This window comes from Rhinolophus hipposideros (assembly GCF_964194185.1).
Source record: "Rhinolophus hipposideros genome assembly, chromosome: 11".
In the NCBI taxonomy this organism is placed as follows: Eukaryota; Metazoa; Chordata; class Mammalia; order Chiroptera; family Rhinolophidae; genus Rhinolophus; species Rhinolophus hipposideros.
In genome coordinates, this window is record NC_138057.1 from 51267687 (window position 1) to 51294344 (window position 26658).

At 42.6% G+C, this 26658-nt stretch overlaps 4 protein-coding genes across 5 annotated transcripts in view; 1 reads left to right on the top strand and 3 right to left on the bottom strand.

Moving 5' to 3' along the window:
* CCL21 (C-C motif chemokine ligand 21) overlaps positions 1 to 26658 on the bottom strand; it is a 122112-nt gene that overhangs the window by 6952 nt on the left and 88502 nt on the right. Inside the window, exon 1 of one of the 2 annotated variants that reach the window (XM_081066351.1) lies at positions 745 to 911. The exons of the other annotated variant lie outside the window; for it this stretch is intronic. The gene's annotated coding sequence lies outside the window, so the exon portion shown is untranslated. Of the gene's footprint in view, positions 1 to 744; positions 912 to 26658 lie in introns of those variants that run through there. 2 annotated transcript variants of the gene reach the window in all.
* Positions 4564 to 9425, bottom strand: SPATA31F1 (SPATA31 subfamily F member 1). The gene is made up of 2 exons (XM_081066348.1): positions 9393 to 9425; positions 4564 to 8427 (listed from the first exon to the last, which is right to left on the bottom strand). Exons 1-2 carry the CDS (start codon positions 9398 to 9400, stop codon positions 4584 to 4586), a joined length of 3852 nt encoding a protein of 1283 aa, XP_080922474.1. The 5' UTR covers positions 9401 to 9425; the 3' UTR covers positions 4564 to 4583.
* Positions 15190 to 26658, bottom strand: part of LOC308504878 (protein SPATA31F1-like) — a 99744-nt gene continuing 88275 nt past the window's right edge. The window contains exon 4 of the mRNA XM_081066346.1: positions 15190 to 15230. The gene's annotated coding sequence lies outside the window, so the exon portion shown is untranslated. The remainder of the gene's footprint in view (positions 15231 to 26658) is intronic.
* Positions 24008 to 24971, top strand: LOC308505034 (suppressor of cytokine signaling 2-like; the record flags this gene model as incomplete). The annotated part of the gene is given in 3 exon segments (XM_081066693.1): positions 24008 to 24143; positions 24326 to 24427; positions 24430 to 24971. Coding segments are annotated over 3 exon segments (780 nt in total).

A 26658-nucleotide genomic window follows, 5' to 3' on the forward strand; every position in this document is an offset into this window, starting at 1 on the left:
TACCACCAATTCTGGAGTAGCCGTTCTTGAGTTTGTGCCCTCCTTGAGGTTTTTAATTCTTTTTTTTTTTTTAAATAATTGATGCCTTATTTATTTCTACTTTAGTTTTGTAAGATTTGGTTTCACAGATTTGGTCTCTGTTATTAGGTATATACACATTTAGATTTGCTATGTTTTCTTTTTTTAAAATATTTTATTTTATTTATTTTTATTTTATTTTATTTTTTTTTACTTTATTATTTTATTTTATTTTTTATTAGTTTCAGGTGGAGGTTTTTAATTCTGATTTCACCTCTTTGAGCCTAGGGGTGTGTAGGATTATGAAATGGGATGAGCAAGGCTTCATCACTCAACAGCAAACTGTGTGTAGTCCTAGGGTCTGACCCTGTCTTCTCTCAGCTCTTGAGTTTGCTGAGAATTAAGAATCCTGAAGGTCTTGGTTCTAGCTCATCTCTCTGTCCCAACCCTTTGTTACTGGACTTTGGTCAGCACTGTGAACTCATGCTGCCCCGGGGAGATAGGAGCCTGTGGAGGACCATGGGAAGGCCTACTCCATGTAAGCTAGGATGTGTGCACAGTAACCTCTGCCTTACACCTGATGCTGCTGGGACCTTTCTAGGTCATTCCCTTTATTCTGGGCCTTTAATGTCATCTCCCTGGCACTCTGCCCAATTCCCACCAGGCAGGGAGGATGTGTCTGTCACAAGACCTTCCATGATCTTTGTGGATGTTTTAGGAAAATACCTGGAAGGTGTTGGCTCAGCAGGCTTGAGCCGTGAGTCTCGTCACCCTGGAGTCCACGGTAGGGGCTGGGCCTCCATCCCTTAGACATGGAATCACCATTCAGAGGGACACGTTCTTGCTTCTTCCCGTCCTGCTGGCAGTGGACGCATTGTGCTAAGTGTGGGGTCCTAGGAGAGGAAGAGAGTCCTGCCACCATCTCCTCCTGGTTTGATGGGATGTTGCATCATCCTGGATTTCCTTAGGAGTCGGTGAGGCAGGGACATCCCACTGTCCCCCGTAGCACATCATCAAGAAGCATCAGCACTTCCTGTGCTTCCTCCAGCTCTTGGCTCCTGTGCTGTAGGTCAGAAGGTGGGAATGCAGAGGTGCCACCTTCTGAGAGATATGGGGGGTCCAAAACAGAGGTCCATCGCATCCTCAGGGCAGCCTTTTGTCTGTCTGCTTCCCAGATCTCTCCTCCCACTCCCAAGCACCCCTGGTCTCTGGCTGAAGACTAGGATGGCTTATCTGCTCTCTTTGTCTGTTTCAATCCCCATCTTCTTCCTCACCCTCCATGCAGCTAGAGCTTTTCTGCTCTTTTCTACTGTGTTCCAAGAGCATCTGCTTCACATGTGTGATCACCAACTTCTAATACTTGGCCCCATCACCTGGGCTCACAAACTGCTACCAACTTCTTAGGCCCCAAAGCAAAGCAAAGCAAAGCAAAGGAAAGCAAAGCAAAGCAAAACAAAACTTGGTATGATAACTTCCAAAATTCCTCTCCACCACTGGCCTTGGCTCTGTATTGCCTCTCCTGCTGTTGCCTTTGTCCTTTCCCAGCTCCTCATTCATGTCTCTAGGTCTTTTCCCCATCTCTTTTAATTGTGGGGAAACCTGTCTTTTCTTGATACACAAAGTCCTCCTTCACTAATGTCACCTTCTAATTCCTCCAGCGAAATGTCAGTGCTTTAACCTGAGGCCAACCACTTGACTTAGGGACTCACTCCTAATCTGTTATATCTGCACCATGACATTGCTGCAGCAGTTCTCCCTTTGCTCTACTGCATCATCAATTTATTCCTCTGGGCTGTGTGTTTTCCATCAACATCCAACATGCTATAGCTCTCCTATCTTTAAAAAATCCTAGGTGCTGTTTCCTCATTTTTCTGCATTTGTGTTGAACAAAACTCCTTGATCAGTTGATTATACTTTTTATCACCAATTGCTCTTCCATTCTCTCTTGAGTCAACTCCACTCATGCCTTCACCTCCATACTCACCTGAGTCTGTTCTTCTCAAGATCATGAATGATCTCTATGTTGCTAGATCTAATAATCAACTCCAAGTCCTTATATTACGTGGCTGATTAGCACCTTTTCATGCAAGTGCTCATTTTCTCCTTGCAATGCTTTTCTTTCTTGGCTTCCTGTATAATACACTGTTCTGATTTTCCTCCCATCTCACTGTCTGCTACTACTCAGTTTTTCCTTATTGTTCCTACATTCCCCTACCTCACCCCACTTTCTTAATGTTGGAGTGTCCTAGAGTCTCGTCTTTAGATCTCTCCTTCATTTACCTTCACTCCCTTGTGATTTTATGTAGTCTCATGATTTTCCCTCCATCCATCTATCTACCTACCATCTATCAGTCAATCATCTATAGCCAGGAGCCTCCTTGCGGACCATCAGGTTTCTGTGTTGAGAATAGACTGTTGGTATAATTATATATATATTATATATTATATTATATATATTATATATTATATATAATTATATATTATATTATATATACATATTTTACAAGAAGTGGAGTATAGCATTAGGAATAGAGACAGTGGAAAGGTAATGGCTGTGTGCAATGTCAGAGGGGTAGTAGATGGGGGGAGGGGGTTATCACTGTGTGAAGGATATAAATGATAAATGTCTAACTATTACATTGTTTTGTACACCTGAAACTAAACAAACAAACAAACAAAAAAGACAATAGACTGTTGGAGGTACGATCTCAGGAAGAAGCTGGGAGATTAGTTATTATGCTGCTACTACAATAATCATAGCAGCAGAAGGAGTGAGAAGTGGTCATGTCATGAATTCATTTTGATGGTAGAGACAACTGGATTTACTGATTGATTGAATGTGGACTGTTAGGAAAAAAAAGTCAAGGGTGATACCAGTGTTTTGTCCTAGTGAAATGGAAAGATGGCGTTTTCATTAACTGATATGGTGAATACTGGAGCATGTTTTGGATGTGTGATTGGGTGATAGTGGTGAGTGGGGAAAGAGGAGTTCAATTTTCTATTTTGAGATGAATATTGGATATCCAAGCATATATGTTGAGTAGACAACTTGGGCCATGTGACTGTCTATCTCATGAGGCCATGAGCTCCACTGCGCAAGTCCTGTGTCATGTCCATAGTTATATTTACTATAATGCCTTACATATAGTAAGTACTCAAGTATTTTAATTGTTGAATGTAAGATCTTCCTCAAGGTCATTTTTATTGTGATCCTTCTGGGGTCTTCATCAGTGGAGTACTTCCTTCTGTGGCAGGATCCCCTGTTTCATAAAGCTTATAATGCTAGTGTAGTGATTTGTCTGACTCCTCAGCCCAGACTTCAAGTACTATTAAGGTATTACCATTGGCTAGCCATTATTCTAAGCCCTGGGGACATGAGACACTATTATAATTATTCAGGCAAGAATGAATGAGAAACGGAATACAAGCAGAGATAGTGAAAAATAGAGGAAAGGACCGAATTGAGATGTCAAGATGAGAACCTAGTGACTGACATGTTTGGGCTGAACAAAAGCATGGATTAATACCTGTACCATTCCCTGACACTGGCAAACAGTTGGGTGGGAAGGGGACTGAGGGGTAGATTTTGAATTAATTTGCATTGCCTTTGGACAACAAGGCTCAATGCACTGCTTTTCATGAAAACATGGGTAAAAGACATAATTTCAGAGTTTATTCACAAACATTCCCTAAAAGCACTTGGACGTTTGGTTGGCTTCCTGGCTCTAGGTTCTTTAGAGTGCAAATCAAATTGACTTTGTTCCCTTACATGCCCTGGTCAGGAACATGTCAGTTTCTGTCTCAAATACTCAGCCCTCCACCTACATGCTCCCCTCCCCGCCCCCTCTCTGCACTTGGAGGTGGGAGACAGATCCCTTTCCATGTCCTACTGTGATCTTCATTCCAGGACTCACTCATTCCATGCAGCTGATAGGCAGTGGAGGTAGGATAGGATACAGGCAAGAGAGCTATAGCAGCCTCCCACATAAGTTTTCCAGAAAGATCTAACCAATAACCAACAGGGAGCAGAGAAGGGGAGATTCTGTCATTTGCTGTTGCCATTCTGTCACATTAGTTATGTGTTTTTGATAAACACAGAGTACCTCCTCGAGGATGGAGCACTGTGGCACTCCTCTAAATGGCTCCCCTCCAGATGTGGCCACGTACAGAAGTCATCAAAGAATTATGCCTGTGGGATCCCTGGCCACTCCTTCTTGTCAGGACTATCTCATGTCCACATTACTGCTCTGGGCCCAAGGATACCGTGGGAAGCCATGACAGAATTCAAGTGTGACCTTTACCTTCGATGCACCTTACACAAAGGCCTTCCTGCTCTGCTCAAGTCCCTTAATTCACTGTCCAGGGAGGAGCTGGGCGCAATGCTGAGCCAGCTTAAGTGTGTGTTAAAGCTCCTTCCCTAGATAGGAAGGACAGTTTAGCATCCCTCAAAACACCACTGTGGAGAGAAGGAGCAGACAGACGACTCTGCATAGAGATATAGACTATATTTTGGGTGGCATTCTGACCCACCTGCACATGAATGACAATGACAGTAGCAGTCCTCTTCAAGGGCTGCAGACGCTGGGGAGCCTACAAAGACTTTTGATTGTGCTGGGGCTTCTTGAGCAGACCAGTGCTTCCCGTGGAGGTGAGAGTTGAGAGTTAGGGTGGGCTCTATGGCTGGCGGCACAGGTCAGTCGAGGACAGTGCTGAGGGCGGTCGCGAGGGGGGCCCAGGACGGAGGCAGAGTGCAGCTGATGGGAGAGGGAGCGGTGCCGGAGCTTACTCTCTGGGAAATGGGGGCCATCCAAGGCTAGGCTCACCTGCTTCTCAGTGGGGGGAGATTGGGCCTTGGGGTCCCCTCTTGTCTTCTCTGTCTTAGCTCGCCCCATGGGACTTTTGGCTGGAGCCAGCCTCTTTTCTACATTTTCTTTCCTGGCGCTGGCTGGAAAGACAACTTGCTCAGCTGTCGAGAACATGGATTCCTTGTACCCTGTGCCTTTTGTCTTAAGGTTAACACAGTGCAGAAAGGATTTCATCTTATTTCTCAAGCCCGATTCTGGAAGGCTGGGTCTCTTGTGAGTAGGCGCTGGCATCAGCTGCCCCTGACAAACTTGACCTTGCCAAGTTTGGCCCTGCAGTGGCTTAGGCTGGATGAGTGGGCCCGGGAAGGACTGGCTCTGTGACGCCTGGGAGCCCCCAGGCTGGGCATTCTGACGAATCCCTGCTGGTTTGAGGATGACATTAATTCTGGTTTGACTGTCTTGCAAGTCATTCTTCTTCGATGTTCGCATCCCAGGGACTCCTGTACGTGGCTGTGGGAGCTTAGGCTGAGAGCAGTTCTGGGGACTGTGTTGACAAGGAGCATCACGGTGAAAGCTATGTTTTCGTCGCTGGGGGCCATGGGGTGTCCTGTTCAGAAGTATCCCTTCTGGCCTCCGGGCTGTAGCAGGATGGCTTTTCTCCCTAGTTGAGGAGAGCGCAAACCCTGCATCTCCTTCCCCGCGGCCCCCTGCTGATTTGAATTTCCCTGGGTCCTGTCTCTTTTCTGCCAGTGTGGGGTCTTGGGCTGAGTCCTTGCTCTTGCCAGGGCTCTGGGGCGCAGGGCTCCAGGACTCCTCCAGGCTGGGGTTGTTCACACCTACCTCCAGCTGAACGCAAAGCACCTGGGCCCCTGTCATGTCCGCATGGGGTTGTGAGATCGGGGAAGGTGAATGGGCAGAACCATGGGGTTCTGCCCCGGGCCTAGATTGCTTCTGGGTCTGATGCGCTGCCTTTAACTCAAAGGCCAGCTGTTCTTTAAGGTGGAGCCATTCTGGACCTGGGGCACAAGGAATGCCTGGTGGGCTGCGGAGTTCCTGGCACAATGTTTTTCCTTGGTTGTTTATGTTCCCAAGAGACTCCTGAGAGGATGTGTTCTCTGCGATGGCTACAGCTTGTTCCCTGGACTCCCGTGCCTTTATGGGTATCCCCCATTGCGTCTCTAGAGTCTTCTTTCTCAGGTGGAAATTGAGTTTTGCCAAGACAGGTTTCTTGAGTGAGTAGGGGCAGGCAGGCTGTGTCTGGCTTTCTAGAGGCTCCATCTCGAGCATTCCCTCCACCTGCACTTCAGCCTGGAACTCATCTGCACTGTCTGCACAAGTCTCGCTGGCATCTTGAAAGCATGGCTCAGGACTTAGGTACTGCTCTTCACACGAGATCATCTGAGGCAGAGGTTCTGTTAGGCTATCGACAGGCTCTGGCACCACCTCTGTGATGAGTGCTTTGGTCGTGGTTTCTGGGGCCATCGCCTTGGAGAGGGCCACATAATAAAGAGCAGGCAGCCCCGACAAGAAGGCCAGATACTTGTGCCTCAAAGTTGTCTCTAGTTTTTCAATGGCTGTCTTGGACAGGACTTGAGGCAGCTTAGGATGTTCAATGACGGCATCTGGGGAGGCCTGTTGCTGCTGGTCAAGGACTGTTGGCATCCAGGACATAACTTTCCGTTGCAGGTCAGGGTCAGTTGCTGCCTGTAGATCCAGGGGCTTGCTTTCTGGGATGCAGGTGAAAGGAGCCTCTTCTAGACCCCCAGGAATGATGTACTCCCGAGACTTACAAACATGGACAGGAATTTTGTCCTCGTGAATCTGCCCACATTTGGAGGTGATGTGGCTCTGCAGAATTGCCTTGGCCTGGTCTAACAAGGGTGGCATGGGGACTGACACTGGGTACTCAAAGGGTGAGAAAGGGTCACCGGAACCAGTGTCTTCTAGGGCTGAGGGCTGGGGAACACTCACATTGGCTAGGGCTGCACTGCTCCAGGACAGAGTCTGCTGGTGAGCAGGGGACAGGAGCAACTGAAAAGACTGCTGGATCTTCTGGGGCAGGCCCCAGCGATGGTGAATCAACTGCCTCTGGAGGTGGAATTCCAGCGGCCTCCGGTCGTGCTCCGGAAAGAGTAGTTTCTTTGTGAGGTCAGAGGTGGGCTTTCCCGGCCAGAAAGTTTTCCCAGTCTCAGGAGACTGGGCTTTGTCACAAGGCTTACACTGCACGGGGCTCTGGCTGTGCTGAGGTCTCTGGAAAACAGCTGGCAAACCCCACTGAAGCTGGAGCTGCCTCTGCATCAGGTGCCACTCCAAGGCTTCACACTCTGCCGGAGTCAGAAAAGGGACATTGGTCTGACCTTGTTGGTGTCCCGACGGAGTGACCCAATTCGGCAACGATGGAGAAGAGGGTGGGGTTGACTGCGGTGGATTTGTAGGCACCCGAGGAAGGAAGGAGAGTTCCTTGGAGAGAAAAGAGTCCTTCAAGGGGAGCTTGGACAAGCTCCCATTCGTCGAGAGGCTTTGAGAGCCCAAGAAGGTGTCAACCAGGGACTCACTGTGCAGAGAAGGGAGGCCACAGAACAGCTGGCTGTATTTCTGCTGCAAATGGCCCACTGAGTCATTAGCCTGCCGCTGCCCAGGAAGTGGACAGAGGCCACTAAAGTCTTGAAGGGCTGGCGAGGGCAAGGCTAGAGACACATGATTTGGGTTTTGCTCGTAGTGGTGTGTTTGTATTGGGTCTATAAGGGACCATTCAGAAACCCAGAATATCTGGGTAGTCTGGCCAGCCACACACGAACCCCAAGTCTGGTAGGAAACGGTCCCAAATGTCTCTCCAGAGAACTCAGAAGTATCATTCTGGATGAAAGAAACTGGTTGGTTATTTACAGGTTGGTAAACCAATGGTGGGTTTGGCATAAGCTGCCTCAAGGACTCCTCCACACGTCTGGGCAGCCCCCACCTCTGGAAATGCATCCATTTTTTTACATGTACCTCAAGAAGTCTCAGAACTTCAGGACCGAGGAATGGCAGGTGGGCAGGCAGGACAGTGACAATAGACAAGGCCATCGGATGTGTGTGGGTAGTGATTTCTCGGTTCAGGGTCAGCAGAGACACCTGGGAATGCAAAGGCTGCTGACCTTGGTTCCCATAGACAAGATGGAGGTTGTGCTGCACCACCTCCTGCTGGTTCACTGGAATCCTAGGTCCCTCAAGCCACGAAGAAGACATAATCTCTTGGTCCCCGGTCACCTCTGGCCCTTGAAATGCCTGTCCTCGCTGGTGGTGTTCAGCCCAGCCATCTTGGATGCTGACTGAGCTGGCTGACTGGGCAGCTGACCGGAGTATGCATTTCTGGGCCGTTCGTTGTGACACAGTGGGAGTAGCAGATGGAAGTGAAGACTGTTGTGAGCGTGTGGAATGATGCTCCGGAGTCTGCTCAAAAGACAGAGCGACTGGCAATGGCCCTGGTGATCGGGGAGAGATCGGGGTGTTCTCACCCGCCAGAAACTGCTGGATCTCCAGAGCCATGGCATTGCAGGTTTGGCAGCGGAGGTCTGCACACAGGAGCCTCCGCACACTCCCCTCCTGAGGAAGCCAGCTCTGACTGCGAAGGGAAACATGGCAACTGTTAATGATGGAGTGCCTCTTTGGAAGTGTGTAGCCTGGAGATTAGCCCTGCCCTCTCTAGTCCTGTAAACCCTGGGGTGTGTACCCCCTGGGTGTTTACTCCTCTGCCTTTCTTCCTAAGGAAATGCCATGTGGCAAGTTACGGTGTGCTGCGCTGAGGGTCGGAGCTTGTTGGGCAAGGTCTCCTACAAGCCCGGGGAGCACTGGGCCACGAGAGACTGGGAGTTGGGGTGAGTTCTATGTTGACTTGTGTTGAGACGCTGAACCAGGAGATCAAGGGATGGGGGAGCCAATGGTTAGCTGAAGGGGCATCACCAGGTGGAACCTGGACTCAGTCTTTTTGGGGGCTAAAAAAGGCACAGCCTGGTAGTAAGTATTTCAAACTGTGGAAAATGAGGTCCTTGTGGGAACTCTGCTTTCTGGGGACTATGAAGTGTACACAAAATCTCTTGGGAGAGAATCCCGTTCTCTAGAGGTATTGAGAAGAGGATGAGATGGTAAGGTCCTGGGTGAGGGCTGTCCCAGGATCTGAAGACAGAGCCAGAGGAGGTAATATAAGCAATGTTCCGGGTCTGCCCTTGAAAGGGTGTAGCTCTAAGGGGAATATTACAATGGTGACTTATCTACCCATTCTGTTCCCTGGATAAGTTGTCTTGTGGCTGAGTGCAAACCCATAGAGAGTACTAATGAATTGTACGCTGGTCAAATCCTGAATTTTAGGAACACTGTGAGCCTGGCCCAGAGCAGAACTGGGAGCCTCCTCCCTTCTGAGATGTCTAATGCCCCTCTGCCCTGGCAGCCCTCTCAACCAGTGCTCCAGCCTCCACCGGGGCTGGTCCCCTCACTGCCACCATCCCTCTCCTCATCCTTGCCCCAGGCCAAGCAGAGAAATCATCGCAGGCCAGACTGGGAACTGGAAGACCATAAAGAGCAAGAGATCACCTTTTCATGACAGAGAGCAGTTCCAAGGGCTTCTCAGCTTCTTTCCAGGAAAGTCTCCTAGCTGAGAAACCAGGAGACAGTGTTATATGGAACAGGAGAGCATTCAGGGATATCCTATAGGCAGCTGAAGGCCTTTGAATGAGAGGAGACTGAAAACCAACAGTCAGTGCTCTAAGGCACGTCTGCGTACAACTGTACCAGTTACGATGTGTTGTCCCTGACCTCTTCTCATTACATCTTCACAACCACGCTGTGAGTGAGGCAGGCTCCTGAGATGCCATTTTATGGATAACAAGACTGAGAGATGAAGTGACCTCTCCAGGGTCATAAAACTAGTAAATGACACAATGAAGGACTTCTGCCCTTCTTCCTCATTCTTCATTCTCTGGGGTAAAGTTGTGAATTTTGGAACATTTCCAGGTTCTGATTTCCCACCCAAGAAAGTCTTCTGGGAGAATTTGTCAACTTGGGAAAATGGAGCCTTCAGAGGTTAGAGCACCTGGCTCCTGGCTCCAGGGGTCAAAGAGGGAACAGGTTGCATGGGAACCTCGGCCACAATAGAGGAAAGTCAGAGAGGAGAGTGGGACTTTACCTCTTGGTGCTGCATCTCTAGATCTTTGCTTGACTTTTCGGTGACGCTTAAAGATATAAAAGTTACCATGTGAAGTTGGGACACCATATTGTTTTTCATGTTGAAATGAGACAAAGGTAATATACATTCCAAATTTCTTTCTATATACGTTTGTATTTTATACCCTCACTTACATTTCCTTTCTTTACTTCACTGTTTTCACCAAAACTTTTCATTTTTATAGTTCTTTCTGACTTACTTTAAGACTCTCTGTATTCCATTCCTCCTGTCCCTTTCCCTAGGACAAGTTCTTTAGGGCAGTTAGCATGACACTGGAGGGATAGTGGAATAGATTAAACAGTGATTAGTTGTAAGAGCCCAAGGACTTTTGGTTACTAAGTTCACCAACCAGAAGAATCCCCCATATTAGGAGGTGTTCTGAGATCCAGTGAGGTATATTCCCTTTCATCTAGGTTTCAACACAAGGTAGATAAATACACTATCAATTTTTCAATTGAATACACTTCAGGGATAGCCTGATAAGGCATTATTTATAGGCTCTGAGACGACAGGTGTCATATTAGAGTAGCTGAATGTATGGTAGAAAAAGTGGCAGGGAGGGTTAAAGGAGAGGCTCTGACGTCTTAAAACCTTTGTATCTGAGTCTTAATTAGTTCAATCATGGTATTAATGTTTCCCTACCTGGCAGCAGATTCTTTTAGGTTCCAACCTTAATCCATGGTAATTCCTTTTCACTTCCCAGAGAATTAGAATAATAATAAAGATGGTGCCATATGTATATAAGAAATATTCAGCATTCCAGAGAACAAAGGTAGGGCTCAACATGGTCTAAACCTCATTAGCATGAGGAGACCAGCCACCCCATATGTAGACATTCCGGATCCTGCTGCCTAATGACACCCAGTGCTATGCATTGTCATCTCCGTCTCACAGATGATGGAACCAGGCCATGAGATTGCATCACAAAGCCCTTCCGTTTCCCAAGGCAAGTCTAGTGTCAAAGACTTTGTCTTAGGAAGCTTATGTGGTGATTCAGTCTGTAGGTGAGGGTGGCTGGGTGTCCACAGGGTGACAGAGCCGGAGACTGAAGGTGCCCGCTCACAGGCAATGTCTATGCTCCCACTTTGTCTTCACTGTCCACACCCTACACCAGCCTGGTGGCTTGGCTCTCTCCTTCATAACTGTCTGTTCACCCATCCCAGAAAACTGACACAGTGTTTAGGACACAGGGCAACTCTTGAGCAAGAGGGAGAGGAATATTCACCAAGTCCCCCACCTGTACTGGAAATGTGCGTGAGAAGCACACACAAGCATAGGGAGGGCAAAGTCTGATTAGGCTTGGAATTGGAGACCTTTGATGTTATAGGCAGTGTATGATGGAAAATTAGAGGTGCATGAAGAAGACCATGGCTAATGTGGCAGGGAAATGCCAAGGTTGTCGTTTCTTTAAATTTAAACGTGTGGAGGAAGTGAAGTCTCCATTGTATGTGGTGGGAAGAGAATTTAAATAAAATCTTTCATGGAGGCACATGAATTTGGCTCATTTCTGTAGCACTCTCTAAAGTTTTCATAGAGGTGCCTCTACCCATGTGACAGCATTCTGCTTGCTCAGGGAGATGACCTCCTATAGAGACAAGTATGCACTTCAAAATAAGTGTCACAAACTAATTGCTGCTTGTGGACCTACATATCTTCTCTGAATATGGATATAGTCTGTTTACCTGTGGATTTTTTTTTCTTTTTTACTGATTTTGGTAACTTTCAGGCAGGACATTTTTTTTCCAATCACCCCCAGGAGCCATCATTCCTGTACCTTGACAATTTTTTTTTCAGATTTGACCCTAGTTTATTTATTTTTTATTAGTTTCAGTTGGACAAAGCAATGTAATAGTTAGACATTTACACCCCTCACAAAATGATAAAACCCCCTCAAGTCTACTACCCCTCTGACATCATATATAGCTGTTACGATACAATTGACTATCTTCACTATGCTGTACTCCACATCCTGTGGATATATATACATACATACATACATACATACATACATACATATATATATATATATATATACATGTATATATATATCAAATATCCCAGGATTTCTGAGTTTCCTTGAGAGAGTTTTCCTCTGGTGATAATGGTTTATCAGCCCAAATTCCTCAGGTTCAAAATCTCTTAAGAAGTTATTTTGTTCCTTACACCCATCTGGTATGATGAGACGTCAATCTGTGTTCATCCTTAAGCTGGGCAGTGTCAAGGGTACAAAGACATTTGAATCATGTTGTCTTTCTGCTCTCAAAAGACTTAACTATTGGGTTTCCAAGGTAAGACTAATTCACACTAAGCAAGAGCCAACAATCTAGAACACATAGAATTATATACTCATTTGTGAGACCCAGGTCACAAACATACTGTTTCAGAGAAGAGAAAGCATAGTTTTTAGTAGACATTTAGGTGGGTGGATTGGAGAGGACTTATAGGGAAAGACTGGAACTGCAGAGTTGAGGCCTCTTGATGAAGGGCCAGTGAATTTAATTAATTTCAATCACAAAATTAATTGTTTTTCTAAAAAGTAGGCATACGTACACATGGTAAACAATTCAAAAGGCAAAAGAAGGTATGTACTATGTCTCTTTCTTGCTCTTGTCTCCCCTTTTCCTTCCCCATGTATCTTTCAGGATTAATTTAGCATAGGGAGCATAAATAAACTGATAAATTTGCTTCACAAATAGAAGGATACTGTTTTCCCTCTTTCTTATTTTATTTAATAATATGAACATATCTTGTGTTTATAATTTTTTTTTAATGGCCATGCAATCTTTTTTGATAGATCTCCAACACAATTTATCTTCAATCTCACATTCATGGATATTCAGTTATTTATAGTCTTTTGCTCTGAATAATAATGCTGCCATGAACCTTGTGTATATAAGCCCTGTACACAGGTATGAGTATATATGAAATTCCTAAGAATTGAGTTGATGGATATAAGTGTATGGGTATTTTAAATGTTGATATTGCCTAATTGCACCACCAATTGTATGAATTTGCACTTTCACCAAAACTTTGTAAGGATGCCTCTTTTCCCATACCTGTTGATTCAATATTATAAATTTTTTTTTAACTTTGTGAACCTGAGAAGTGATAAATTGTATCTTGTATATTTACAAATTTGTTTTAAGAAAGGCTAATCACCTTTTTGTATATATATTTCCTTTTATGTTAAATATCTGTCCCTATTCTTTGCCCACAGATTATTGATCTTTTACTTATTGATTTATAAGTGATTTTTAATATTAAGAAAATTATTCCTTTGAGCATCTTTTCATATGTCTATTGGACATCTGTATGTCCTCTTTGGAGAAATGCCTACTCAGGTCCACTGACCATTTATTAATTAGATTGTTTGTTTCTTTGGTATTGAGTTGTATGAGCTCTTTATAAATTTTGGATATTAACCCCTTATCAGATGTATCACTGGCAAATATCTTCTCCCATTCAGAAGGCTGTCTTTTACTTTTGTTGATGGTTTTCTTTGCTATGCAAAAGCTTTTTATTTTGATGTAGTCCTATTTGTTTATTTTTTTCTTTTGTTTCTCTAGCTTGAGGAGATAGATCAGAAAAAATATTACCAAGGCTAATGTCTGAGAGTTTACTGCCTATGTTTTCTTCTAGGAATTTTATGGTTTACAGATTTCTATCTTTGATGCCACTAATTCTTTCCTCCATCTGGTTAGCTCTATTTTCCTAAGCTTGCTTTTTCATTCTTCATCTCTTTTATTGAGTTCTTCAGCTCCAGAATTTCTATTTGGTTCTTTTTTTAAAATTTCACTCTTTGGTAAAGTATTCATTTTGTTCATTGATTTTATTTCTGAGTTCATTAAACTGCCTATCTGGGTTTTCTTGCATCTCGTTGAGTTTTTTCAGAACTGCAATCTTGAATTCTCTCTCATTTCAGTCTCATATTTACATGTCTTTATTTTCTGGAGATTTTAAAATTTTCTTTCTGAGCTGCTATTACCTTGGTTGTTCATGGCATTTGACGGATTATTTGTTCTCCTAGACATCTATGGGAATGAATTCTGCAGCATATTGATACAAAGAGGTCTTTATTTTGTTTTCCAGTCGGTAGTGATGGAGTGCTTTATTTTCTCTTGCCCTCTTGTTCCAGCTTCTCATGGTAGAAGATTCCCTGGGCAGGTGGGTGTCTCCTCTGTGACCAGGTTGTTTTTTTTCAGGACACCAACCCCATGGAAGAATGAGGTGGGCAATGGGGTTCTGAGTCCCCGACATCCCAGTGCTGACCCTGAGTAGTCCTCGGTGCCTTCACTAGGATCAGCTGTGAAATGTGGGGGCAGGGTGGGCTGGGGGAGACCACTGTTGTGTTTCTGGCTTTGTTCTCATCTGAGTAATGGCACCTACCAGACCATAGCTGCCTTGCCTCTATATCTTCACCCTCGTCACTGGGATTAACTGCAGTGTGTACCTGCCACTCAGGAACTGTCTCTCCAGTTCTCAGGGCTGTAGATATTCTGCTTTTTACCCCAACACTCACTGCTACAGTTTCTTCTGGGGCCTGCTGCTAGCTGTGGCAAGGTGTGGGGAGGTGAGCTCTGGGTAGGTTGGGGGAAGTGGCCCGACTCCATGGCTTTGTTTTCTGCCTGGCAGTGAAGGCTGCTAGAGCACAGCTGTCACACTTCTGTATTTGGTCATTTCTTCAAGGTCACTGCCCAAATCTCTGGGTTCAGCCATATTATATGCTGATCACTCAGGCAAGGACAACAGAAAGTGAACCTGCAGCCTGAATCCTCCTCTCTCCTAGGAATGCAGTGATCTCTGAGCTGTGTTCATGGCAATGAGGTCTGGGCTGCATCTAGGCACCCATCTCTGCTCTTCTTTCCCTCCTCCCCTGTTCACCCTGATTCACCCATCTTCAGACGTTTGGATGAGCAGATCTCTCAGACCTGTTTGTTGCACAGGGAATCCTTTGTTGAATTATAGCTGTTTAACTTGTAACTTCTAGAGGATAAATCAAGGGAGACCCCTCATGCTGCCATGTTTCTGATGTCACTCAAGACTTTGCTTTCTGATGAAAGAGACAGAATATGAGAACTTGCTTGTAGTCATTCAACCTATGACTCCTTGCTTCTTGTCTTTGAATAAGAAATATGGACATAATGCTTACATTTGGAGTGTCATCTTGTGATCCTGAGATAACAGGTCAGAAGATAAAACATCAGCACCTGAGAATAATGGGGAAGAATGGACAATGTTTGCATTTTTGATGGCACCAATAAATCCCTAAAGGAAACCTGGAACTTCCTGGCTTCGACATTTTCTGAGCCAGAGCACTTACATTTCTTCCAACTATTTTTCATTTTCATGTGCCATAGTTCAGGGTTAGAACTGTTTCCTACTTTTATCTAAGATACAGTTTTAATTCTTATTTTTCTTGTTTTGATGATTTTTCTAGAAGAAACCTATTTATTCATCATCTTGAAACAGATCAAGAAAATAATAAGATTATTAAGAAAATCAAATTAAAACAAGATACCATTTTCACCTCAGATTGACAAAAATAAAAACATTTGACTAAAATATATTAGGAAAGGTGTGAGAAAGAGGCTTTTGTACATGCTGCTGGATGGAACATAAATAGGAACAAACTTTTAGAGCAATTTAGGGGCACCTTTATCTTCTTCCCTGACACATTTGACAAATGATATTAAAATGTTCGCTATACTCCAATGCACAATTTCCAGCATATACACTATAACTCTACCACTTTCTATCCTACACTGCAAAGCATATCTGAATGGTACTGAGTAAAAGTGGCATATTATGGAGATAAACTTAAATCATCTTTATTTTTCATTGGGTAAAACATCTACAGATTTAACATGATATTATTTAGTAACGAATCATCAAGGTTGAAAATTACTGCTTTGGAGAAAAGTAGTTATTCTTCTCCTCATCAGAAAGCAGTTACTGAGCACCTTGATATAATTTAGAAAATCATAAAAAATAACCAAATAACAACGTATAAGTCTAACAAAAATTGTGCAAGATCTCCATGTATAACTTATAAAAACATTATTAAGAGAAATGAAAGAAATTCAAATAAATGAGAACTATACCATGTTCATGTATTGGAAGGCTCAATATTATAAAGACATAATTTTCTCCCAAATTGATTGATGGTTTCAATGAAATCTGAATCTAAATATCAGTGGTTATGTTGTACACCTGAAACTAACATAATATTATATGTCACTGTAATGGAAAATAAATTAATTTTAAAAAGAAACAACAGAAAAAATGTCAATGGTAATCTTTTTTTTTTTTTTTTTTTGGTAAAAACTGACAGTCTGATTCTAAAATATATATAGGAGTATAAAAGAACCAAGAATAGCCAAGACAGTCTAGAAGAAGAATAAAGGGGATAATTTAATAGCTGTCAAAACTTATTATTAAAAACTAACACCTACAGGGCTACAATAATCAAAACAGCTTGGTATTGGCGGAAAAACAGACACATAGACCAATGGAATAGAATTGAGAACCCAGAAATAAAACCACATAAATATGGACAGATAATTTTTGACAAAGAAGCTAAAAACATACAATGGAGGAAAGACAGCCTCTTCAATAAATGGTGCTGGCAGAATTGGATAGCTACGTGCAAAAGAATGAAACTGGACTGCTCTCTGTCACCATGTACCAAAATTAATTCAAAATGGATCAAAGACTTAAGCATAAGATCTGACACAATAAACTGCATTGAAGAAAACATAGGTACTAAACTTATGGACTTTGGGTTCAAAGAGCATTTTATGAATCTGACTCCGAAGGCAATGGAAGTAAAAACTAAAATAAACAAATGGGATTATATGAAACTGAAAAGCTTCTGCACAGCAAAAGAAACTATTGACAAAATAAAGAGGCAACCAACTGAATGGGAGGAGATTTTCGCAAACAGTTCCTCTGATAAGGGGCTAATATCCAAAATATACAAGGAACTCATGAAACTCAACAACAAAAAAACAAACAACCCAATTGAAAAGTGGACAGAGGACCTGAGGAGACATTTCTCCAAAGAGGATATACAAATGGCAAATAGACATATGAAAAAATGCTCAACATCGCTAATCATCAGAGAAATGCAAATGAAAACCACAATGAGATATCACCTCACCCCAGTCAGAATGGCTTTCATCAACAAAACAAATAGTAACAAGTGTTGGAGAGGCTGTGGAGAAAAAGGAACTCTCATACACTGTTGGTAGGAATGCAGACTGGTGCAGCCGCTATGGAAGGCAGTGTGGAGGTTCCTCAAGAAATTACGAATAGAATTACCATATGACCCAGCAATCGCTCTCCTGGGTATCTACCCCAAAAATATAAAAGCATTTCTCTATAGAGACACGTGTACTCCAATGTTCATTGCAGCTTTGTTTACGGTGGCCAAGACATGGAAACAACCAAAATGTCCTTCGATAGATGAATGGATAAAGAAGTTGTGGTACATATACACAATGGAATACTATTCGGCGTTAAGGAAAGATGATATAGGAGCATTTGTGACAACATGGATGGATCTTGAGAGTATAATGCTAAGTGAAATAAGTCAGACAGAAAAAGCAGAGAACCCTATGATTTCACTGATATGTGGTATATAAACCAAAAAGAACAAGACAAACAAATGAGAAACAAAAACTCATAGACACAGACAATAATTTAGTGGTTACCAGAGGGTAAGGGGGTGGGGGGTGGGTGATGAGGGTAAAGGGGATCAAATATATGGTGATGGAAGGAGAACTGACTCTGGGTGGTGAACACACAATGGGATTTATAGACGATGTAATACAGAATTGTACACCTGAAATCTATGTAAATTTACTAACAATTGTCACCCCAATAAATTTCATTAAAAAAAAAACAAAAAAACAAAAAAAAAACTAACACCTAAAACTAATATAGTGTTATATGTCAATTATATCTCAATTAAAACACATTATCAAGATACAGTAATTATATAATGTGAGAATGGACAAATTGACACAATGGAACAGAATAGAGACTAAAGAAACAGAGCTATACATACGATTTGTGACATATGGGGCACTACAGAACAGTGGAGAAAGGAAAATTTTTTTTAAATAAATGCAGGTAGGTCATTTGGGTATGCATAAGTTTAAAAAAATGAAGCAACCTCTACTTCAAACTACATACAAAATTCAACTCCAGATGGACAGTATACCTAATGAAAAAAGTAAAACCACTTAATCGTCTGACTTTTTTTTTTTAATGTTTGCTGACAGTGTTTAAAGCTTCAACTCTCTCTTCCTCTTGTGATCCATGTCTAGGCAAACTAATAACAAAGCCTGGTTGCTCTTTCCTTTGGTACTAGTAGAAGATTCAAACCACACAAGGCCCTGCCTACACATGGGAATCCTCATCCTGGCCCCAACACCAAATCCACAATAAAAAGTCCAAGACAATCACCTTTCTTTGCTTGCTTAGGACCTGATTTGGAGAACTGCCCTGCTCTCTCCAGAGACCTTAATTGTGTAAGTAATAAACTTATCATCTTTGATATGTGTCTGGGGCATTGCCAGTCTTGGTGTTTGAGCCAAATTTTGGGTGGAGGCCCATCCTGTTTCTTTAGGGTAGTCACAAGAAATCAGAAAGCATCTAGAATATAACATAAAAGAATATCTTCATGACTTTGAGAATAAGAAAACTTTCTTTAAAAAGACACAAAGGGGGTGGGCCGGTTAGCTCAGTTGATTAGAGTGTGGTGCTGATAACACCAAGGTTGCTGGTTTGATCCCCACATAGGCCACTGTGAGCTGCACCCTCCTAAAACAAACAAACAAACAAACACAAAAAGCACTAATCATAAAGGAAGATTGATACATCAGACTAAATTAAAATTAAGATCTTTTATTAATCAAAAGATACCATCAAGGGGTGGCCGGATGGCTCAGTTGGTTAGAGCGTGAGCTCTGAACAATAGGGTTGCCGGTTCAATTCCCACATGGGCCAGTGAGCTGCGCCCTCTGAAACTAGATTGAAGGACAACGACTTGGAGCTGATGGGCCCTGGAGAAACACACTATTCCCTAATAAAAAAAAAACCAGAAAATAGCCTCATTCTTAAAATTCTTATAGCTTACTTTTTTTAAAAAAGATACCATTAAGAGAGTAAAAAGGCAAGCCACAGAAGGGGAAAAGACAATATACATACATATATATAATTTAGCCAGGAAATGGATTATACCCAGAATATCTAAAGAAGTTCTACAAATCAACAAGAAAAAGGCAGAAAACCCAGTAGACAAATAGTAAGAGACTTGTACAGTCACCTCACATAAAAAGATATCTAAATGGCCAGCAAACAAATGAAAAGTTTCTCAATCTCATTAGAAATCACAGAAATACAAACAATTAAAACCACAATGAGATACTACTATGGGCCTACCAGAAAAGACAAATCAAAAAGGTTGACAACGTCAAGAGATAACAAGGTTCTGGAGCAACTAAAACTCCCATAAGAAAACTTTCTTTAAAAAGACACAAAGAGGGGATGTAAATTGGTACACCTGGTGGGAGTGTAAATTGGTACAATCACCATGGAAAACTGTTTGGCAGGATCTATTAAAGCTTGTCAAATGCATTTCCCTGTGACACAGTAATTACACTCCTAGATTTATACCTCAAAGAAATGCATACACATGTTCACCAAAAGACATGTATTTGAATGTTTAAAGCAGCATTGTTTAAAATAATCTCAAACTAGAAGCAGTAAAAATTTGACCACCAACAGTAGAATGGATAAATTGTGGTATATTCATATAACGGACTACTATACAATAATGAAAATGAATAAATCCCTCTTACATGAAACAACATGAGTAAATCTCACTAACATAATGTTGAATAAAATAATACATATTGTATGATTCCATTTATATAAGTTCAAAAATAAAGATGTTACAAATCAGAATAGAAATTACTTTTAGGGAGAAGAGAAGGAGGGAAGTGGTTAGGAGGGAATACAATGGTGTTTTTGAGGTGCTAGTGATGTTCTAATTCTTGAGTATTATGGAGTGAGACATGTAGGTATGTTCACTTTGTGCTAATTCATCAAGATGTATACTTAAGGTTTGTATATTTTTCTATATGTATGTTGTACTTCAACTGAACTTTAAAGAGTTAATCATGATAATCCAAAATTGAAATTAAGAAAATTCTATATGCACTAGCATAAAAAAACAATAAAATACTTAGGAATAAATTTAACAAATTAGGTACAAAATTTATACTCTGGAGACTATAGAACATTGTTGAAAGAAATTTAAGTAAGACTTCTTCTTAAATTTAAGTAAGAAATTTAAGTAGATATAAATAAGTAGAAAGATATCTCATGCTCAGGAATTGGAAGAGTTAATATTGCTAAAATGGCAACACTCCCTACATTGATTTACAGATTCAATATAATCCCTATCAGAATCCCAATTGGGACCAAATACATAAATTTAAGAGCTAAACTATAAAACTCTTAGGAAAAAAATAGGAGAAAATCTTCATCACCTTGGATTTTGCAATCTTGTTTTTAGATATGATACCAAAATCAGAAGCAAAAAAGGAAAAACAAAACAAAACAGAGAAACTGCACTTCATCAAAACTGAAAACTTTTATGCATCAAAAGACATTATTAACAGAGTGAAGACAACCCAAAGAATGGGATAAATATTAGCAAATCATATACCTGATAAGAGTGTAATATCCAGAATATATAAAGAACTCCTACAATGCAGCAACAAAAAGACAAAAGATGAGCAAATGACATGAATAGACATTTTTTTCAAAGAACATGTGTAAATGGTTTATAAGCATATGAAACGATGCTCAACATCATTAGGCATCAGAGAGACGTAAATCATGACCATAGCTGCACCCATTAGGATGGTTATAATAAAAAAGGTAGTAAGGCTTCTGGTCAAGATGACAGAGTATGTAAATGCTGTGCTTGACTCCTCCTATGACCTCATCAAAAGTACAACTAAATTATATAATAACCATCCTTGAGAACCACCTGAAGACTAGCTGAACAAAACTCCTGTAACTAAAGATATAAGGAAGAAGCCATGTCAAGAATGGTAGGAGGGACAAAGATGTGAACTGGGCTGGTCCCACACTCACAGAAGTTAAAAATGGGAGGGATATCTCAGCTGTGGAGGTCCCCCCTGAGGAGTGAGGGGTCCCAGCCTCATACCACGCTCCCCAGCCTGAAGCACCAGTGCTGGGAAGAGGAGTCCCTACAATTCTGGCTGTGAAAATCAGCAGGGATTCCATCCTGGTGAGATGGAGGGCTTTTGTAGACCCAGGCATCTTCTTATAAAGACTGAGCACAGACTTACTCACAAACACTCTCCCTACGCTCCAGAAAAGTTACAGCAGCTCAGAAAGCACCAAGGACATACAGGGAGGTACTAAATTGTCTGATTTCAGGAAAACGTCTGGAGAGGTTCTTTCTGGGACAGAAGTGCTATCAGGTGACACTGTTCCTTTGTTAAGCCTTCCTCCCTCTCAGACTGCAGGTGCAGACAGATGCCAAATATAAGTCCCCATTAACCTGGGTAACAATGAACCTGAGTAACAATGTTCACCCTACCCTGTAATTCCCTGAAGCCCCGCCTCACCTAATTAGCACACCAATCTGAACCACTTTCAGCAGTGGTTCCATACAAGTGGCTGGCCTCAGCCTGCACTGCGGACTTTCTTAAAATTCCTCAAAGGTCCACAAGCCCCAAACAGGTAGCAGCAGGTCTCAGCACACCCTGCACCATTTGCTAAGCAGTCCCAAGCCGAGCACTAGAGGCAGCCAGCCTTGGTTTTCAGCATAGCCTCTCCCAGGCACCTCCAAGCCAAGCACAGGAAGCTACCAACTGCAGATCACTTTGTAGCACCTATCAGGTGGCCCTGGGCCAGGCACAGGTAGCAGCTGACCTCGGCCTAAACCAGAGCCCCTCTAAAGAGGTCCTAGAACACTCAGTAGCCAGCTTCAAATCACACCAGAGCACCACCCAATCAGCTCCACAAACAACCCTCCCAAAGGGTGGACTTGGAAGGCACCAGAACCCGCACTAAAATGAGTAGTACAGACATTTTAATGATGGTAATTCTTCCTATCCATGAACATGTTATATGCTTCCATTTATTTGTATCTTCTTCAATTTCTTTCTTCAGCAGAGCCCCGCTAAACTGCATCCCACTCTGTGGGGTCAGTCCCCACACAACAGCTCCTGCACACAGCCAGCTCTCACAACTAGTTAACCTGAGGGTCAGTCCCACCCACTGATGTGCCAACATCAATTAAAGCTCAACTATTAATACAACAGGAGAGTACACACAGCCCATACAAGGGACACCCCTGGACCACCCAGCTCAGGTGACCAGAGAGACTGTGCCACTGGGCCCCACAGGAACACCTACTACATAATGCCACACTGCCAAGACTGAGAGACATAGCAGCTCTACCTAATATGTAGAAACAAATATACGGAAGGAGCCAAAATGAGAAAACAAACATATCCCAAATGAAAGAACTGGACAAAACTCCAGAAACAACTAAACAAAATGGAGGCAAACAATCTACCAGACACAGAGTTTAAAACACTGGTTATAAAGATGCTCAATGAACTTAAGGGAAAAAATAGATGAAATCAGTAAGAACTTAAATAAAGAGATAGAAACCATAAAAAAGAACCAGTCAGAAATAAAGAATACAATAATTGAAATGAAGAATACACTAGAAGGAATCAATAGCAGATTAGATGAAGAAGAGGATCAAATCAATGATTTGGAAGACAAAGTAGTGGAAAACAATCAAAACAGCAAAAAGAGAAAAGAATTTTAAAAAATGAGGATAGTTTAAGGGAACTTTGGAACACCAAGCTTAACACCATTTGCATCATAGGGGTACCAGAAGAAGAGAGAGAGAGCAAGAGATTGAAAATCTATGAAGAAATAATGACTGAAAACTTCCCTAACATGGTGAAGGAAATAGACATACAAGCCTAGGAAGCACAGAGAGTCCTAAACAAGATGAACCCAAAGAGGCCCTCACCAAGACTTATCATAATTAAAATGCCAAAAGTTAAAGACAAAGAGAGAATCCTAAAAGCATTAATAGAAAAGCAGTTATTTACCTACAAGGGAGCTCCCATAGACTGACAGCTGATTTCTCAACAGAAACTTTGCAGGCCAGAACGGATTGGCACAAAATATTCAAAGTGATGAAAAGCAAGGACCTACTACCACCAAGATTACTCTATCCCAAAAGGTTATCATTTAGAATCCGAGGCTAGAGATAAAGAGCTCCCAGGCCAAAAAAAGCTAAAGGAATTCATCACCACCAAACCAGTATTACAAGAAATGTTAAAGGGACTGTTTTAAGAAGAAGAAAAAAGATAAAAATAATATGAATGATAAAAAGCAATAGCTACATACCTATCAATAATTACTTTAAATGTAAATGGATTAAATGCTCCAATCAAAAGACATAGATAGGGTGGCTGAATGGATAAGAAAACAAGGCCCATACACATAAGAGACCCACTTCAGATTGAAAGACATGCACAGGCTGAAAGTAATGGATGGAAAAGATATTTCTTAAAAATAGAAAGAAACCAAAAATCTGGGACAGCAATACTTATATCAGGCAAAATAGACATTAAAACAAAGGCTATAACAAGAGACAGAGAGATATTACATAATAATAAAGGGATCAATTCAACAAGAGTATATAACCCTCGCAAACAATGTAGGAGCACCTAAATTTAAAAAGCAAATGTTGGGCGCGCGGGGAGCGCGGACCCAGCCGGGAGGCGGGGAGCGAGGGAGGCGCGACAGCTGGGAAGTGGCGCGCACACTTCGCTCCGGGGACAGACATTTAACTCTTGCCGAGTCTTGCCGCCGCAGTGGCTCGCGAGCCTAGGGCTTCCCTTGAAGCATGAGCCTCCTTGCCCGCCGCCACCGGCTTTGCGTAGGCCGCGGACAGTGCGCGCCGGGGCCCGGGCCCACAGCCTCGGGACCCCCTGTGCCTGCAGTCCGGTGGCCGGCGGAAGTCGGGCCGGGGCTGGCTGCAGGCAAACTGTGGGCGACCGCGCTTGTGGGGGACTTTGCCATCCGTCCACTGGGACCTGGGAAAGAAGAACCAGCAGCTCCCCACCCCTCTCTCCTCCACCACCATTTTGGATACTCCGCAGGGACGCGTTTTGGGATTCCCACTGACTTCCAGGAAGGACGCGTGCCCCTCTCTGACCCCCAGCTCGGGTGGCCACCTGTCTTTGCCGCGCTGACCCTTCTTCCAAGACCCTGCGGTGCCTCGAGCCCTCCGGGAATGGCGCGGAAGGGACGCAGAGCCAGTGGGGGACCCGGGGGACCCGGAGTTGGTGCGTCTGGCGAAGGCCTTGCGGGAGCTGAGTCAAACAGGTTGGTACTGGGGAAGTATGACTGTTAATGAAGCCAAAGAGAACTTAAAAGAGGCACCAGAAGAAACTTTCTTGATTAGAGATAGTTCGCATTCAGACTACCTACTAACAATATCTGTTAAAACGTCAGCTGGACCAACTAATCTGCGAATCGAATACCACGATGGGAAATTCAGGTTGGACTCTCTCATATGTGTCAAGTCCAAGCTTAAGCAATTTGACAGTGTGGTTCATCTGATCGACTACTATGTTCAGATGCGCAAGGAAAACCGGACCGGCCCGGAAGCCCCCCCCCCCCCCCCCCCCCCCCCCCCCCGGCACGGCGCTGTTCACCTCTATCTGCCCAAACCGCTGTACGCCTCAGCACCGCCTCTGCAGCACCTCTGCAGGCTCACCATTAACCAATGTACGGCCACCATCTGGGGACTGCCTTTACCGACAAGACTAAAAGATTACTTGGAAGAATATAAATTCCAGGTGTAAGTGTTTCTCTTTTGCTAAACATGCCTCACATAGAGCATCTCCGAATGCAGCTATATAAGAGAGAACCAAAACTTGAGTGACTGCTCTGGATAACCACGGAATTCTAAGAACAGCTGAAGTCAATCTAATTTAAACGTGTGATGAGGTAGCTAAGTATTTAAAGTTCCCTCCAATATTTTCACCTGAGTAATGCTTCCCTTCCTAAGGCTGACCAAGACTAGTTGATCCTTTTAAGTTAAAAATCAAATGTCCCAAGTAAAGGCTGATGTAACATTTTATCAGAATGCCTTGCCTAGCTGAGGTTCCTTTCTTTTTGGTAGAAGGTCTAGTAGTAGAGAACTCAACATACGTAGGAGCATGTAGGAATAGGTAGGAATACTGAAGAAGGGGGAGGAAACTGACACAGGCTTAACTTCAATTTTATATATGTGCCTGGTGACCAGTCTATTTTAGGCCATTTTATATTTTGCATTCTGATGTAGCTAGGGGTTTTATTGGACAGATATGCTTGTATTTAATCCTTCATTTTATGCAATTAACCAAATCAACCAAAAAAGTGACCATGAAATCCTGTATTTGTCTTTTTACTACACGTATGAACTCTCCCACGTGAATGAGTACTGTAGTAATCCATTTTAAAGGGAGCCTTACTTCAGAAATATTTCAAACTGGTGCAAACAGAAAAGACTTTGTCTTTTCCTTTAAGGCTAAAGGCAAGAATGTCATGCTCTACAGGAGCCACTTAATCCCTGTTAATAAAACCATGTAGATACAGACATTTTACCCTTTGAAGTAGCTGTGTCCCAACCTGTTGCCATGGATTTTTTGGAAATGGCTTTAGAAATTTCCAAGTTGTCCTTGAATTGTCTAACCATGGCCATCAGTGGTTGTCTCCCTTCTACCATGTAGAAAACTTTGACTTAATTTTCTTCCAGCTGTAGGGGGATACCTGCCTATTTTTCAAAGTGTTTATTTACTGCTGTTACTATTTGATTAGAATGTATTAAATAAAAATACCTGACTTTTACAAAAAAAAAAAGGCAAATATTGATGGACATAAAGGGAGAGATTGACAGTAATACAGTCATAGTATGGGGTTTTAACACCCCATTGACATCAAAGGATATTTCATCTGGACAGAAAATCAACAAAGAAAGAGCAACCTTAAATGACACATTAAACCACATGGATTTAATTTATATTTTTAGAAGATTTCACCCCAAAGCAGCAGAATATATATTGTTTCCAAGTGCACATGAAACATTTTCCAGTATAGATCACGTTAGGCCATAAAACAAGTCTCAATAAAATTAAGAAGAATGAAATCATACCAAGCATTTTCTCTGATCACAATGGTATGAAACTAGAAATCAATTACAAGAAGAAAAGTGAAAAACACACAAATATATTGAGGCTAAATAACATGCAATTAAACAACAAATGGGTTAACAACTAGATCAAGGAAGAATTTAAAGGATACCTTGATAAAAATGATAATGAAAACACAATGACCCAAAACCTATGGGACACAGCAGAAGCAGTCCTAAGAGGGAAATTCATAGTAATATAGGCCTACTTCAAGAAACAGGAAAAATCTCAAACAATCTATCCCTACACCTAAAGGAACTAGAAAAAGAATAAAAGAAAGCCCAAAGTGAGTAGAATGAAGGAAACAATACAGATTAGA